General features: G+C 38.0%; 1 protein-coding gene across 1 annotated transcript; it reads left to right on the top strand.

Moving 5' to 3' along the window:
• The first annotated feature begins 516 nt into the window (after nucleotides 1-516).
• On the top strand, nucleotides 517-13,817 carry LOC128949276 (kinetochore protein NDC80 homolog). The gene is made up of 16 exons (XM_054294136.1): nucleotides 517-617; nucleotides 1,106-1,192; nucleotides 1,949-2,072; nucleotides 2,200-2,372; nucleotides 3,565-3,667; nucleotides 4,487-4,576; nucleotides 5,846-5,939; nucleotides 7,069-7,175; nucleotides 7,990-8,134; nucleotides 8,432-8,637; nucleotides 9,824-9,976; nucleotides 10,249-10,338; nucleotides 11,131-11,223; nucleotides 12,717-12,847; nucleotides 13,223-13,325; nucleotides 13,680-13,817. Exons 1-16 carry the CDS (start codon nucleotides 517-519, stop codon nucleotides 13,815-13,817), a joined length of 1,938 nt encoding a protein of 645 aa, XP_054150111.1.
• The last annotated feature ends 2,353 nt before the right edge of the window (nucleotides 13,818-16,170 follow it).

The raw sequence follows: 16,170 nt of genomic DNA, 5'->3' as shown, positions 1-16,170 counted from the left end.
ATCTCAGAATAGGTTTTCCAGTTATTGTGCTGTAATACTGGGAGATCAGTTGCAGAGGAATGGGCGGGCTCAGAACAAGAAGCTCAGGAGCTGATGTACAGCAGACGTGCTGTAAGCAGTACTTGTGTACTCGTGGTAGTGTGGCCTTTTTCCCAGTGGACTGAAATGAAAAATTTCTCAAGCTCTTTTGCTTTTGGGACCCGTAGGTCTGAAATGACCAAATATAAAGAAAGGCAAAACAGTAGGTTTGGAAGGAACAATAACACTTTTTATCAATAAAATGGTTGATTTAAAGGGCTGTGGCTGCTCTTATGTATTTGTGGAGTCTAACATAATTTTTTTTCTTTCTTCTTTTTTTTGGGTTTTTTTTTTTTTTTTTGGTCCAATGTACAGGTCTACTTGTTTATTCTGAGCCTTTGGAAAATCATTGTGGCATTTAGAAAAGAAAATACCCTTAGGTCCTGGATTTTCTGATACTGCTGGAATACTGAGGGATTGTGGTTTACAGCAGTCACAATGAGTGGAAGCTCGAGTATTGCTGGAAGCAGCAGTCGACAATCTAAGATGGCACTGAGAGTGCAGGACACCAACAAGACGGATCTTCAGACACCTCAGCTGTAAGTCTGGCTGGTCATGTTGCTAAAAATAAGTATATAAAACTAATTCTGAAGAGATTTATCATAGTGTGTTTGAGTGTGAGTAGCAACTGAGGGGAAAAAAACAAGACAGTGAGAAGAAGGCTCCCTACAGCCAAGGGTGTTTGCACATGTGCTCCAGTTTTGCAAAAATACTTCCTTTCTGTGTACTTGTGTCATGTTTCAAATTGTAACACTTTGTTACATGTTTCTGAGGAGATAGCTGGATGCATCAGTTAACCTTTCTAAGATGTTGGGGGATGAAGGCGCTTAGGAATATATGACTGTTTGTATCACTCTTGTATGAGCTATGTATGGTCTATGCTGGGGTCTATTCCTATGTCTATTCCTTTTAAATATTCCTTAAATATTTTAGATTCTATTTACAGTCCTGTACTATAAGAGCTACTTACTATAGCTCTTGTATGAATTGGTAGTAGTAGTCACTTGAATCTTTTTCTGCTCCTCAGGAAGGACAGAAGCACCTTTGAGAAGCTGAGCATGAGCAAACCTACATCTGTAGCTTCAGAAGGAAAAGCCAGCTGTTTGGGGAACAGGTATGGATAGCTTTTGTTGTCTGCACTGTACATTAAAACAAAAATGGTCCTCTAATTTTGGTATTTTTCTTTCTTGACAGATTTTCACTATAGGGAATGATGGATCTGAGGCAAGCAGACCTTCAGGTCTGCCTTCCTCCAGTCCTTGGTCGCTAAACAATAATGCTCTGGAGCAGGAATTGCTTTGGGAGTTGCTTTTTTTTTTTTCTTTTGGGAATGATGTGCACTGCAGACCTTAAGAGTATCTCAATACATTTTCTTGTTTAAGGAAGAAAGACATCTGAAGTATACTCTGCATTAGTTTCCTCTCTCTAAGATACAAACTTTCCAAAACTCTATAATCTTTCTACTTAGCTCATGACTTTCTGTGTTATGGGTATCTTCTTGATAGTACCCCATTGTTGCAGGGGTTATTCCTTTTAAATATTCCTTAAATATTTTTAGAGTTTATTTACAGTCACCAACATTATTTTTTTTCATCTTTGGGATATTTTTCTGCTCTCTAAAAGTTTATTTATTTCAATAAAATGAAGAAAGTATTCATCTAGGATGCAGTAATCTTTGTTGTACTTATGGCATTGTGACTTCCAGGGTGATGATGTTTTTCCAATGACCTTAAACAAAGAGAAAACTTCAAGTATCACTTTGTATAACAAATGGAAAGAAAACATAAAGCTAGCAGTTGTGCCTTAAACATGAAGAGAGTTCTTCTTTCTATGTATTGTCACAAGACCTGTATTCATTGTCTGTCCCTAGCGCGAGCGGGGCTGGAGGGTCAAGCAGCAGCCTGTACGGTGTGTTTGGGACAAAAAAGATAAAGGATCCCAGGCCCCTTCATGACAAGACATTCATCCAACAATGTATCCAAAAGCTTTATGAGGTAACATATGAACTTGTTCTGCATGTATGTTATGAGGTGTAAAATGTGCTAGGCAAAGTGGTTATTTCCCTTGGTTTCAACTATAAATTTTATTTAGTGACTGGTATTCCGTGTTTCTTTTGCACAGTTCCTTGTTGAGAATGCTTATGCCCACGATGTTTCCGTGAAATCACTACAATCTCCATCAGTTAAGGACTTTTTAAAGATCTTCACCTTTATCTACAAATTCCTCTGCCCTTCTTATGAACTGCCTGACTCAAAATTTGAAGAGGAAATTCCCAAAATTTTCAAAGCCCTTGGGTAAGATGATTATTGTTAGTCTCCTGGGCTGAATAGATATGCTATGGCTAGAAATTTAAAAGCTAAGAATTCTGCATTGATAGTTGGGCGGAATGGATAGGTTTATTTATTCAGATGAGACTCTAAAAGTACAATGTTGTGATTGTTTTGTTTCACTTTTGTTTAACTCTAGGTTTACTCTCTGATTTTCAGCATCTGCTATACATTTTATATTTGAATTTACAGAACTATAAGCTCTGGGAATCTTGCTTTGTCATGTAAAATTTAATTGATTATTTGTATAGAACTTTGGAGGACAAGGCACAATTTTCTTTTACAGGCCTTTCTGTTCATTTTGTTAGAATCTAAGAACTAAAATTTCCAGAATTTTGGATCAAGACAATTTAATTTTAGTTTAAACAAATTTAATTTAGTTTAAAATATGTTTTCCTGCAATTTTTCTCATTCTGCCTTCAAAGCAGAATGTGGAAATAACAAAATTACTGTTGAGGGGAGAAAAACACTAAGTAGCTGAGTGGTTTACTGCTGAATTTGTTCAGTGTTTGAAATCATTAATGCCCCAACATTGTCTTGGAAAGAAAATCCTCTGCCTCTTGATAACAGTGAATTTTCAGTCTCATTTAAAAAAAAAAACAGGGACTGTATACCCATGATGGTGTCAGAGTGCCAGGGCTCCTTAAATGTAGGTGCAAATCTTTTTTGCACACTTCTCAGCATTTTAATAAAGTTTTGTTTTAATCTATAACATTTGAAACTGCTGATATAGCTTAAAATGTTGAAAAGGATTCCACTCTGCTGCACCAGGGGTGTAATTCTGGATAAAATGACTAATTCTGACAAGTCACTTGAAGTTTTGGGAGCTCAAGGAGCATCTGGATGACACTCTGGATCATATGGTTTAGTTGTAGGCAGTCCTATGAGGAGCAGGGAGTTGGATTTGTAGATCCTTACAGGTCCCTTTCAGGCCATGTTATTCCATGAGTTGCAAAATGAGAAACCCATGATAATTGAATAGAATCGTACTGTCAGAACTCAACTAATTTCCTTTGAAGTACAGTAGAATTGAGTTTGCTCTTCCTTCTGTGCTTTCATCTACATAGAAAAACATGCTGCTTTGTTTTCAAAATGTGCTGGTTTGTTTTCATCACTGTCTGCCACAGCTATTAAAAGTGTATCTTCTTTGGCCGTACAGGTACCCCTTTGCTCTGTCAAAAAACTCCATGTACGCTGTGGGAGCACCACGAACCTGGCCTCAGATTGTGGCAGCTTTGATTTGGTTAATTGATTGTGTCAAGGTAATGTTTGTCTTAAGATAAATATTTTCACTTTCCAGGCTGGAATGTTAGTTTCAATACAGATTCAGTACATATTTTCTACAAATCTTTGTTTAACATATATGTAAACATATATGTTCTTAGCTGTCATCTGGGAGCTGACCCTTGGCCTAATGTTTTGGTAACTTTTAAAGTGAGCTTTTCATGTTATATTATGATAGGGTTTTTTCTTTACATGTATGCACTGGATAAATTAATGTATAAAAGGAGGTGGCAAAATGCTGATCTGTACATACAATAAACGTGAGAAGTTAATGAGTATAATCACCGAATGGAACGTGTATCTCCAGCGCAAATGTTGTGACATCTGCCATTCTCCCCTAAATTTGAAATCTAAGGATGGGATTTTCAATTGAAATGATTCAAATGTTCTGTGATTCTGATACAGAGTGGCAAGTTTTTGGTTTGAGTGGGGTGTTTTTTATTTAATCTTGGTTTTGTTTGGTTTGTTTGGGTTTTTTAGTAGTCCTAACAGTTGTTGCTGCCAACTCAGGACTGAGCAAAATTTGGCATCTGTGACAGAAGTTGACCACTGCTGAATTGAGTGCCCAGGAAAACCCTGTCCTTTTCTGCTCAAAAGACACGAGAGAATTTGGCAGTGTTGACTGTCTAGCTCATGCCTCTTTACCTGTGTGTTTAGTCAGCTCAACACAGGTTCATTCCAACCTGCCTGCTGAAATCCTAATCCAGTGTTACTCTGCTTCTTTTCACGAAAACCAGCATGGAAACTAATGGATGTCTTCATGTTTGCTCTTTGTTGTGTGCACCTCTGCTTTTCAGCTGTACAATGCGATCAGGGAAAATGCACCATCGTTCGATGACACACAGAGCTGGGGAGGAGAGACAGATGATGGAATTGTACATAAAAAGGTACCATAAAAAGGAAATTAGTATCAGAATTGCTTAACTGGATTTTGCCATGTGCTGTAACAACACAATTTAATTACAGTTTAGATTGCTGGGTCATGTATTTATAGATTCTGTTCCCTTTTATATTCACAATGCTTTCTAGGAGGTAGAGTAGCATTGTGTAAAAAACCTGATCAACTATTTCCTGAGCAGGTATGATGATCAGTCTATTGGTGTAGACTGGGTATTAAACAAAATATTCTCTTTATTTTATATTCACCTTATTCTGCAAGTATATACCGTTGTCCTTTGTAGAGAAAGGGCATCATTATGCTGTTTATTTTTTTAGAGTTTCCGAAATATTTTCCTTTAGCTCTCAAGACCTCTGAGGTTAACTGCAGTGCAGTATAAAGACAGTGACTTAATTCTAAATATAGTGACTTGTGCCAATATCTACTCAGTTTACTATGTAAAAATTGGTTGTAAAGTTTTATTTCTGAGCCACAAAATAGGGTGGCAGTATAATTTGAGCTCTTAATCCAACAGCTTGCTTTCTTTTTAATTTATCATGGATTATTAGAACTACTCAGATTTAACTCAGTGTTAAATCACAGCAGGTGTTTGGAGAGGGTTGCATTATAAGCTAAAACATTTAATTAGAAATTGCAAAAATAAAGTAAAATCATAATTTTGGACTAAGGTTACAACATGATGGTTGGCAACTAACAATGCTTTTAAACGAAATACGTTCTTCTACATTGGCACTTCTGCATATATATATAGATACAAAATTCACAATACTGGTGTAATTGCTTCTGAAGCATCTGTGACTTAGTGTCCAGCAAATTCTTTTTGGGTAACCTTTCTTTAATTCTAGATAAGAGTACTTTGAGACCTGCAGATCTGAATTTTAATGGTCATATTTATAGAAAAGGCCTGTTAAACAGAGCTGCAGTTTCCATAAACTAGCCTGAGAGAATCATATGCATCAAGATGAAAAATTCTTAAATATTCTATCTACAATATTTGTTAAATATCTTTTTAAGAAATACAGGATTTCCAGACCTTTCTTAGTGTGAATTATAGTTGTCTCCTTCTGCCTGAATATATAATCTGTTGACATTCTATGTTCAAAGGGAGGAAAAAAAATTAATTTTACAAAAGTACAATCGAAGCATTAAGGATATTTTTGATGTCTGTTTAATTCCACTGATTGAGTAGCTTTAGACTATCCAGATATTTTACAGGTCTTGGAATTGTTGAAATGAAAGATTTTTAAATTGCTTTCAGCTTTTCATGGACTACTGTGTGAAGTGCTATGATCTTTCCATGAAAGGGAGAGATACCTTTGAAGAGTTGGATGCTGAAGTGCAGTCAAAATTAAGTAAGTTTTTAAATTCTAAGTATTCAATTGTGTTACTGGCTTCCTTTCTCCTAGCATCAGTTTGTTCAGTTTATGAGTGAAAGTGATCTAAGGGAGTCTGAAACACCTAAGTATGTTTCAGTTACTTCAACTTAATGCTCTCTTTTTTAAGTGTATTTTGAGCAGTACAGATGGGTAGGTCATGATCTGCTATCAGCTGTAGCTGTGTCACCTGATTTTTTAATGTCTTTGTCACAGAAAACCAGTATACAATTCTTCAGATGTGAACTCCATCTATGCAGATGGCTCTTGTTTCTGTCTGGAAAAGCTAACAATTAAAAAAAAGAAAAATATTTTCAGAGGATGCACAGCTGACAAGAAAGTTCAGCTTTTGAAGATCTGAAAGCAGTCTGCAAGAGTTCCAAACTCTGTTGTGAGGGTTCTGGGGTTCTGTATGTGATTCAGCATGCACCTGTGTTTGTCTTCAGGGAGGTAGAAAATTATTGGGTTTTTTTGACTCGCTCATTTCACCACCTGCAGAAATACAAACACAATGTGAGAAAAGGAAGAAAAACATGTCTTACTTTCTTTGCTCTCCTATGAAAAGCCAGACTAAGGGCCCTTTGTTTGCAAACTGGGGCCATCAATTGGAGAGGAAACAAGATACCACACTGTTACTGGATATTGGGAAAAAATAATGATCCCATTTTTTGGCAAAGCCAAATTAAGTTGGGGAAAAGATGCCTCAAGAAGCAAGGAAGTATATGGATAAGAAAGAGGTTGTTAAGTAAGTTTGATTTGTTCTAGCTTCACAAGGTAGTCCTGACTTGTACACTCTCCTGTGGTGTGGGCTGCATGAGAGTTTGGAAACCCTTACCTCTTGGGAGTGACTTTGGCATGAGAACTCTTTCTGACATGAGGACCGAGAAACCCATTTCTCTTCTTGTTTCTTCTGGGGTTTTTGCCTGGTTACATTTTAATGAAAGGTTTTTCTGGTAAGTTTCTTGGTTGTTTTTAGTTATTTTTTAGTGAAAAATAATTATCTAGATAATGGGTATTTACTGTGCTGAAGCTCAAGTTCAGGTACTCAAAATAGGTGGTGATATTGAGATAAATTTGTAACTCGAGTCTCTCTTCTGCTCTCCCACAGAGGATTTATTTAATGTAGATCCATTCCAGATGGAAAGTTTAGAAGCTGAGAACAAAAGACTTCAAGAAGAGATTGCAAGACTAGAAAAAGAAAAGGAAAGTGAGCAGGTTAGTAAATTGTGTCTGTTTTTATGGAGGAGTTGAATTTTATAATATCGACCATTTCTGAATGAAGATACTTATGATACATAACAAATGGAAAAATTTCAGTGCTTTGAGATTTTAATTAGGCCAGATTTTTACAGACTCTATACTATTAGAGAACAAGGCTTTTTTCTGTGGAATCTTCAGTACCTATTTGTTTGATAATGTGCAGGTATTTACAGGTAATAAGGTCTTATATTGACTGAAATATCAATAAAATACTTGAACCAAATTTTTTAATATAAATGTCAACATTATTTTTTTCAAGTGTGTTGGTATTCAAATATGAGGCATGGGATTCAGTGGTAACAAATATATTTTATGGAAAATACTTTGCTTGAAACTCTGGATTCTGCTTTTAATACATCCTGAGTTTAAAAATGGGTTAGTGGCTGTGCAGGTGGCAAATTGAAATTCCTGCCAACTGTGCAAAATGTGCTGAGTTTATTCCTGGTTTTCCATGCCCCTGTTTCATCTGCCCTCCATGTATTATTAGAGTTAAGTTGTGGACTACCTGTAGTAAGAATTGTCTAAAGCACTGTCTGATGCAAATGAGAGACATAATGCTGAAATGCAAGAATCTTTTCAGCCTTCTTTGCTTTTATTTTAAAGGTGTCCTGACTGGACTTAGCTGTCACAGAGATAAAAAATTATTAAAGTTCTTTATTCTATATTTGTGCTGTTGATGTTGATCAATTACTCTACTGTCTTATCTGGAAAGTGAAGTCATTATTTTATATTTATCTAAGAGTGGTTGTTCTTTTCACCCATTTCCTAGGATCGTATAGCAACGCTACGAAATGTGAAATCGTCCCTTGAAGCAGACGTCCAGAACTACCAGGCTTATTTCGCTAAAATGAAATCTCATATATCCATCCTTGATCAAAAACTGGAAAGTGTTAATGATGAAGTTGAGGCAGCAGGTAAGGAGGACTTGATCACAGTCAGGACAGTGAAGCTAGAAATAGTCTTCAAATAATTGTAGTTCTTAGCTTGAGAGCAGAGCAAGGTACTTGGAGTAGCACGATGCTACAAATAAACTTTCCAGAATGGATTGCTAATAAAATTTTTTTTTTTGTCTGATAGCTCTCTGTACACTGGAGTAATGAAATGGTAATGTTATGTAATAACTGTGTCATTTACTCATACAATACAGAGGTGAGGTTTATGTATATAGGCTGGTATTTTATGTCCATTTCACAAATGTTTTATGTACTTAGAGGCAGAAGTAGAAGCCACGAAGCGGGAGAATGCCCGGCTCCGGCACATCTTAGATAACCAGAAGTACTCAGCTGCAGACATTGAGAGAATAAATCACGAGAGAAATGAGCTGCAGCAAACCATTAACAAGCTGAATAAGGAGCTGCAAGAAGAACGAGAACTGATGTGGAATGAAGAGATGAAATATGCTAGGAAGAGAGACGCGGTATGTGAAAACCCCACAACACTCAGAGGTGGCTGCCAGTTTTCATCATGCAAGCTTAAAATTGGATTCTTGATAATTTCTTTCCTAAATAATCGAACACCACCATACGTGTATCTAACCAGGCAAAACTGACAAGAATGGCCTCTGTTTACAGTATCTCTGAAAAATGTTGCGCTTTTTCCCCTTTTTCTGTTTTGCACTGAGTGGAAATGTACTTTTTTCCTGCATCGTAAGAGATGTGTCTAGAATATGAAGCATGGTAAGCTGTCACTGCTGTAGCATTTAGAGCTTTGATAACATTAGCATGCCATTGCTTTGATAACACAAGAAATTACAGGCTAATGTTAATATTTCAGAGCAAGGAAGTAAGGCAAAACTAGTGAATTTGAATCAATAGTTTTGCATGCATTTAGGGCCTGATTAGTTCTTTGTGTAGCAGTTGTAACATATTTCAAGGGCCAAGTTCAATCCCTTCAAACAGAGTGAAAAGATATAGTCCTGGAAGTGATGGGATTTAAAAGCTTCTGCTTTGCCAATTGGAGAACTAAAGAAAAAATTTCAAATATGTTTGGTAGGGTCACCCTTTATCAAGCACTTTTATCAACTTAAATCCTCAGGTGCAAGTATGAAGCATATAAAACTGGAAAAAAAACCCCTGGGGTCTTTAATGTTTGCATTTAATAGCACTCATTAATTAGAAATTAAAGCATTTAATAAGCTTTGTTTAAAGGCATGCTCAAGTTAGTTTGTTGTTAGCATGTGTGGCTGTGTAGCATTTCCTGTCAAAACTAATGAGAGAAGGCATATTGACCTTATAACTGATCATTTGTTTAGTATTATTTTCCAGCACATTTTTAGTTCCCAATCAGCTAATTCTCAAAAACTTGAGGCAGGAAAAATTATGGCAGATGAATACGGAAAACCACAGGTGAAAGCATTCAGTGTTCTCAGCCATAGACACTAAGAAACCTCAGTGTGCAAACTCTGAACGAACCATAAAACAGTACCTAATGCAGCAAACTGCTGTGCTGGCATTGCATGCAGCTCTTGAATACTGTGGGGTAGCAAGGAATTATGGCTACAGAGAGCAACTCAGGAACTTGTTTAAAGTACTATATGAATACTTCTTGCACATCTTTTCACTTGTATCTCTTCTATGATTTGTGCCCTTTTCTCCTCTGAGCAGATTGGAAAGCAACTGGCAGAGTATCATAAACTGGCTCGAAAGCTGAAATTAATTCCAGTAAGTGCTGAGAATTCCAAAGGCCACGACTTTACCATGCACGTTAATCCTGATTTAGGACCAAATTTCCTAGTCAAATACAGAACTCAGATCATGGTAAGTAGAATCAACACTGAAGGCTTTAGATAGCACTCACAAAAAAAAGGTGTTTCTTTGGGAATGCTGGGAAGGTCTCTCAATCTCACAATGAAATGTCATTGAAAAGCTTGTGTGATGAGTCACCATAATGACATTGCAGTATATGAAAGAGATTTGGTATGGGAGAATACAGTAGCCTAAAAAAAATAAAAGGGAAAGATGTACTGGGGTGCATCTTGGTTCAGATTAGCAAATTGCATTTGTTCAATCTTCTTGTATACGTATTACAGGCTCCCCTCATGGAGATCATCAACGAGACTGAGGAAGAAATTAGTAAAGCCACTCAACGGAAATTTACTCTGGAAGACACTTTGGAACAGGTGAGTTAGTTAAAGAAGATTAACGCTAAGATACCAACCCCAAAACCTTATCTGCCTCTTTCATTCAACTTTTTGCATAGTTAAAGTGTGATGTGTTGGGTTGGTTTCTTGAATTACTTGGGGTTTTTCTGAGGACAAGTAGAGGGGGAGAAACTGTGAGAAAACTGCTTTTATTGTAATGGAACCTAAAAGTTTTTCTAAGAACTGAGGTCTTTGTTGGTTGAAATATCGTGTATTCCCTGAATTAAAGTTTATGTAGCTTACATATACTTGACCATAACCATTGGAAGTATTTGTTTCTAATAAGTTGCCCGTTCCAGTTGATTGTGTGGCTTACCATCACCGACAAATTGTCATCGGGAAGATTTTTAGTACTATTGGATTTGGGACAGATTGAAAGAAGGAGAATTTTATTTCCTCGTTCGTCTACCTGAGCATGGTGTTCTGCGGTATGGAATGTCCTCTTGGCCAGCTGGCCTCACTATGCACCTTCCCAGTCTCTTGCCTGTCCCTGCCCTGCTCAGTGAGGGGCCCTGGGAAGCACAGAAAGCCTTGGACTGCTGTGCTAGCGCTATTCAGCAGTAGCCAAAACTTGGTGTGTTACCAACACTGTTTTAGCCCCTCATCCAAAACAAAGCATAACATAGGCTGCTATGAAGAAAGATAATGCCATCCCAGCCTAGCCTAGTTTAATGGTTTAACCTGTTTAACCAGGTGTGGTTTGTGATGGCATGGATTTATATGTTGGAATTCTTTTTGAACCATACTTCCTTGGTTATGTTTTCGTCCTAGGTGAATGTAATGCTAAAGGACAAGAAACGCAGTGTGAAAATGCTGACAGAAGAAGCTGAAGAGCTGGATGATCTTTACCAGCAGAAGCTTAAGGTACAACTTCTTACACCTTGATGACAACTTATCCTTAATGATAGCCTTATCCTTAATTTTTGTATTTATCGATAAATTTTTGGGTTGCATTTTTGTTTGGGCTTCTGCCTTTACCTTCTTCCTTCCCTCTTAGAGGATTTTTTCATTCTTTTCAGAAAAGTGATTTGACTGCCACCTTAACTGAATCAATTTTCACTTTCTTGTAAGAGAATCTGGCATCCTACTGTAGCAGATCCTGTAAATCATAAATTCCTGCATCCAGTAATAAAAGCAGCAACAATCATCTGCCCTCACGATGTCTCCGGGCATGTGCTTGAAGGAAATTTTAGGATCAACAGAACCTGTCTTGTCTAATCGATTTGTATATAATAAATACATTTTTACAGTTTTTAGTAAACATGTTTAATCAGCTTCTGTAAAAACAAAGGAAAACATTGACCAAAAGCATGTTAAATTGTTTTAATGATCTCAAACTGTTACTTCCTTTAGCTTCCTTTGCCAGCACAGGAGCAGTCCCTATTCTTTTCCCCACTTGCAGTTCAGCAACAAAACATAACCCTCTCTGTTAACAACTGAGTGGCTATTTTGGTAGCTCCCAACTTCTCTGACAACACTGCTTTAGTGGGGCCGTGGTGCCCTGCAGAAAAATGTTCTTTGAACTACACCAATATTTACCATATGTGCTCCTGTAAATCCAAACTCCTGTGCTATAGCCATGAAACAGGGCTATTTCGCTGCTAATACCTGCTGAGGCAGGTGTATATATAGGTTTATAAAGGCAATTAATTTAGTTTCTATTTTTCAAAACCACATGACATTTACCTTTTGATCTGTGCTCTTGCATATACTTTTCTCTAAAGTTAAGCTCATAAAATACACACTTGCCACCAGACGCTTAGTCATTTAATTCCTCTTCTAATATTTAAAATGCTTTTTGTAAGTCTTAAGTATTAAAATTATTTTTGAAGGATTTTTTCAGTAATCTACCAAAATTGCACGTTGAGTTGACGTCAGAATTTTGTTTGGTTTTGTGGACTGTATAGCATCAACAGTGTCATTCTCCTAGAAGAGATGATTATTTGGAATTATACTCTCTTTCAGACAAAAAAGAAAAGCTATTTTCTTACTCAGATGTGGTTGTATTTTTTAACCTAGAAACAGTTGTTCATAATGTGCCATTTCTAAGCTATTTAGACTATGTAAACAACACTTTGTGAGCTTTAACTCGGAAGGGAAAGTAGCTGCAACACAGGCCTTTAAATGTGGTTAAAGGAATAAAGAGATGGTTAGGCTTATTCTGGGATGGGGATGATACAGAAACTTTAGGTTTGGGAGGGATATCCTTGGGGCTTTTTTCAGTTCTGAACTTGGAACTATTTGCGTGAATTTTGAATTCAAGTATTAGGATATAATCAGGTAACAGAAAGAAAAAAAGATCCGAATTATACTTGAGAGAGGCCATTTTTTTTTCTTCTCCTTCCTTATGACAACAGGAGTTAGAAGAAGAAGACAAGAAATATGCAAATGAATGGGAATTGTTTAAGAAGCATAAACAATTACTTGAGAGTGGTGTCTATGATGGGCTCAGTGAAGCTGCAACTGAATTGCATGATATCGAAAGAGAGTAAGGCTCCTAACTTCCATGTCTGCCTTGTTTATTTTGGTTTTTAAGGATAAAGATATTTTCTGGAATGTAACATACAGTTGTTTCATCAGGTATCCATCTCAGTGTGTTAATTTCACAAGTTAACAACTGAAAGATGTTTCTCCTCAACAGTATTTTGCTAAAATATTTGTCTGCTGTATCAGAACTCCTGTTTTCCGCGTAAGGGTTTTTCTTTAAGTTGAGCATTAATATATTGTAACTTGGTTCAAATTAATACTAATGGAAAAAAAAGTATGGCTAAACGTGATGATAAATCAGACTTGAAGTGATTGTTTTAAATGTCAGGAATTCTCCAATTATGGACATGACCTTCTGAGTATCTTTACCTTTTAGATATCAAGTTGTTTTGCAAAGAACAACAGAAGAGAACAAAAAAATTGATGCTAACTTGAGTCGTCTTGTAGAAACAGTTGCTACTCATATAGAATCTATAGTGGTAAGCTAAAATTTGATATTCAGAATTAAATCTCTCTAGAGACATTTTGCAGTTAAACACTTGGAAATTAGAGCTTACTCTTTCTAAGGAAGTATCAGTTATTTAGCTGCTACTAAGCCTGCGGATTCTAGTTAAATTTTCTGACAAAACCTTTGGTGTAAATAATCAGAATTGGTTGTTAAGTGTCAGCAGTAACATCCTGTCAGGTTAAACCTGCTTCTGAGAGGCGTCTTTCAGGAAGGTGTTTAACTGAAATCAGTTAACCTGTGCAATGACTGCTTAAAATGCTTTAGCAGAATCAGTAAAATACAGGCCATGACAGAGCTAATAAAGCTCTCTGTACCTCTTTTCTAGAAATACCTTGAAGAACAGAATGCAAGAATAGAAAGAGACGATGAAGAATTCATGCCTGAAGGTCTATTGTCAAACCTGACCAGCATCCTAGACACTTATAAAAAGAAGGCTGAAAGTGTCTTATCACTAGAAAAATGAAGATAAGATTTTGGTCCCATTCAGTGCCATTTTTTGCCATTTTAGCCCCATTGTAGTGCGTTTTTTTGCTATTTTAGGGTATTTTGGTACCATTTTGTGCCACTGATCGTGCCTTAGGCTGCTGTGGACGCTCTGGGTGTCGGCGCAGTCAGGCTGGCCCAGCCTCAGTGCCCGGCGCAGCGCCCGCCTGGCGCCCTCGAAATCACCCAGGGACAGCAGCACCTTCAGGGAAAACACAGAGAATGAGCAAAAATCCCAGGGAATTCCCCCCAAAAAATGAGAAATGTTCAAAAAATTCCCAGAATTCCCAAAAAAATCCCGTGAAATTCAGAAAAAAATTATAAAAAAAATTCCCAAAATCCCCAAAATCGCTCAATGAACAGTGAGCAAAAATTCCTGGGAATTCCCAAAAAATTTAATGGAGTTCCCAAAAAAATTGGGAAATTCTCAAAAAATTCCCAGAATTCCCCCCAAAAAATCCCGTGAAATTCCCCCCAAAAATTCGATGGAATGATCAAAAAATCCCAAAAACCCCACGGAATTACAAAAAAAAATTTTAAAAAATTGCAAAAATTTCTAGAAAATTTCCTGAAATTCCCGAATTTCCCTGGGTGCCCTCGGCCTCCTGGGGCTCCTCAGGGATTTTGGGGAATTCGGGAATCTCGGGGATTTCGGGAATTTCGGGGCCTTCGGCCATGAAGAGGAAAGTGTGGCCCATGGTGGCCCAGGCGCGCTGCTGCTCCACGGGGTCACTGAGGGAGTATGCCATGGACAGGTGCTGCAGCTGGGGATGAGGGAAAAAACAGGGAAATTGGTTAAAAATGGGGAAAACATTGAATTTCTGGGAGAAATTTGGGGAAAAAACAAAAAAAAATTGGGTGAAATTTGGAGAAAATTTGGGGAAATTGGGAGGAATTTGCTGCTCCACGGGGTCACTGAGGGAGCGGGCCAGGGACAGGTGCTGCAGCTGGTGCTGGGGGAAAAAACAGAAAAATTGGTTAAAAATGGGGAAAATTGGAAAAAAACCAAAAAAAATTGGGGGAAATTTGGAGAAAATTTGGAGAAATTGGGAGGAATTTGCTGCTCTGAGGGGTCCGAGAGGCGCCAGGAGTGCTGGAACTGGGGTGGGAAATATGGGGGGAAAATTGGGAAAAAATGGTGGAAATTGGTTAAAAATGGGAAAAAAGGGAAAAATTGGGAGGAAATGGGAAAAAAATTGGGAAAAATTAGGGGAAAAATTGGTTGAAATTGGGGGAAATTGGGAACAATTTGCAGCTCTGAGGGGGCCGAGAGAGGCCAGGGCAGGAAGAGGGGCTGGAGAGGGGGCTGGGGGGGAAAATGGGGAAAACAAGGGGGAAATTGGTTAAAAATGGGCAAGATTGGTAGGAATTGGGAAAAAAATTGAGTAAAAAGTGTGAGAAATTGGGAAAAAATGGAAGAAATTTGGAGAAATTGGGAGAAATTGGGAGCAATTTCCTGCTCCACAGGGTAACTGAGGGAGCGGGCCAGGGACAGGTACTGCAGCTGGTGCTGGGGGAAAAAAAAGGGAAATTGGTTAAAAATGGGGAAAATTGGGAATTTTGGGAGAAAATTGGGGGAAAAACCAAAAAAAAATGGGAGAAATTTGGTTAAAATTGTGAGAAATTGTGAGCAATTTGCTGCTCTGAGGGGTCCGAGAGACGCCAGAGCAGCGAGAGGGGCTGGAGATGGAGCTGGGAAAATAGGGAGAAAATGGTGAAAAAAGGGGGAAATTGGTTAAAAATGGGGAAAAGTGGGGAAAAATTGGGAAAAAAAATTGGGGAAAATTGGGAGAAATTGGGGAAAAAAGAGAAGAAATTGGGGGAAATTTGCTGCTCTGAGGGGTCCCCCTGGGAGCGGCCCAGGGAGAGGTGCTGCAGCTGGGGCTGGGAAAATGGGGAAAAAATTGGGAGAAATTGGGGGGAAAAGGGAAAAATTGGTAAAAATAGGAAAAAGTGAGAAAAAAATGGAAAAAATTGTTAAAATTGGGAGAAATTGAGAGGAATTTGCTGCTCTGAGGGGTCCGAGAGACACCAGGGCAGGGAGAGGGGCTGGGGATGGGGCTGGGAATTTGGGATTGGAATTTTGGGATCTGGGAATGGAATTTTGGGAATTCTGGGATCGGAATTTTGGATTCCCAAATTCCCACCCAAACTCCTCTCCAAAACTCCCCAAATCCATCCCTAGAATCCCCAAATCCCCCAAATCCACTTCCAAATTCCCAAAATTCCAATCCCAGTCTCCTCAAATCCCTTCCCAATCCCCTTCAAACCCCTTCCCAACATTCCCAAAATTCCCATAGCCCTGATCCTACAAACCCCATAGCCCTGATATC

Source organism: Melozone crissalis, unplaced genomic scaffold (genome assembly GCF_028551555.1).
Source record: "Melozone crissalis strain CALT ecotype California unplaced genomic scaffold, PUWL_Pcris_2 ptg000212l_1, whole genome shotgun sequence".
NCBI classification, from domain to species: domain Eukaryota; kingdom Metazoa; phylum Chordata; class Aves; order Passeriformes; family Passerellidae; genus Melozone; species Melozone crissalis.
The sequence above is the reverse complement of the archived record's forward strand: the minus strand, read 5'-3'. Positions and strand labels throughout refer to the sequence as shown.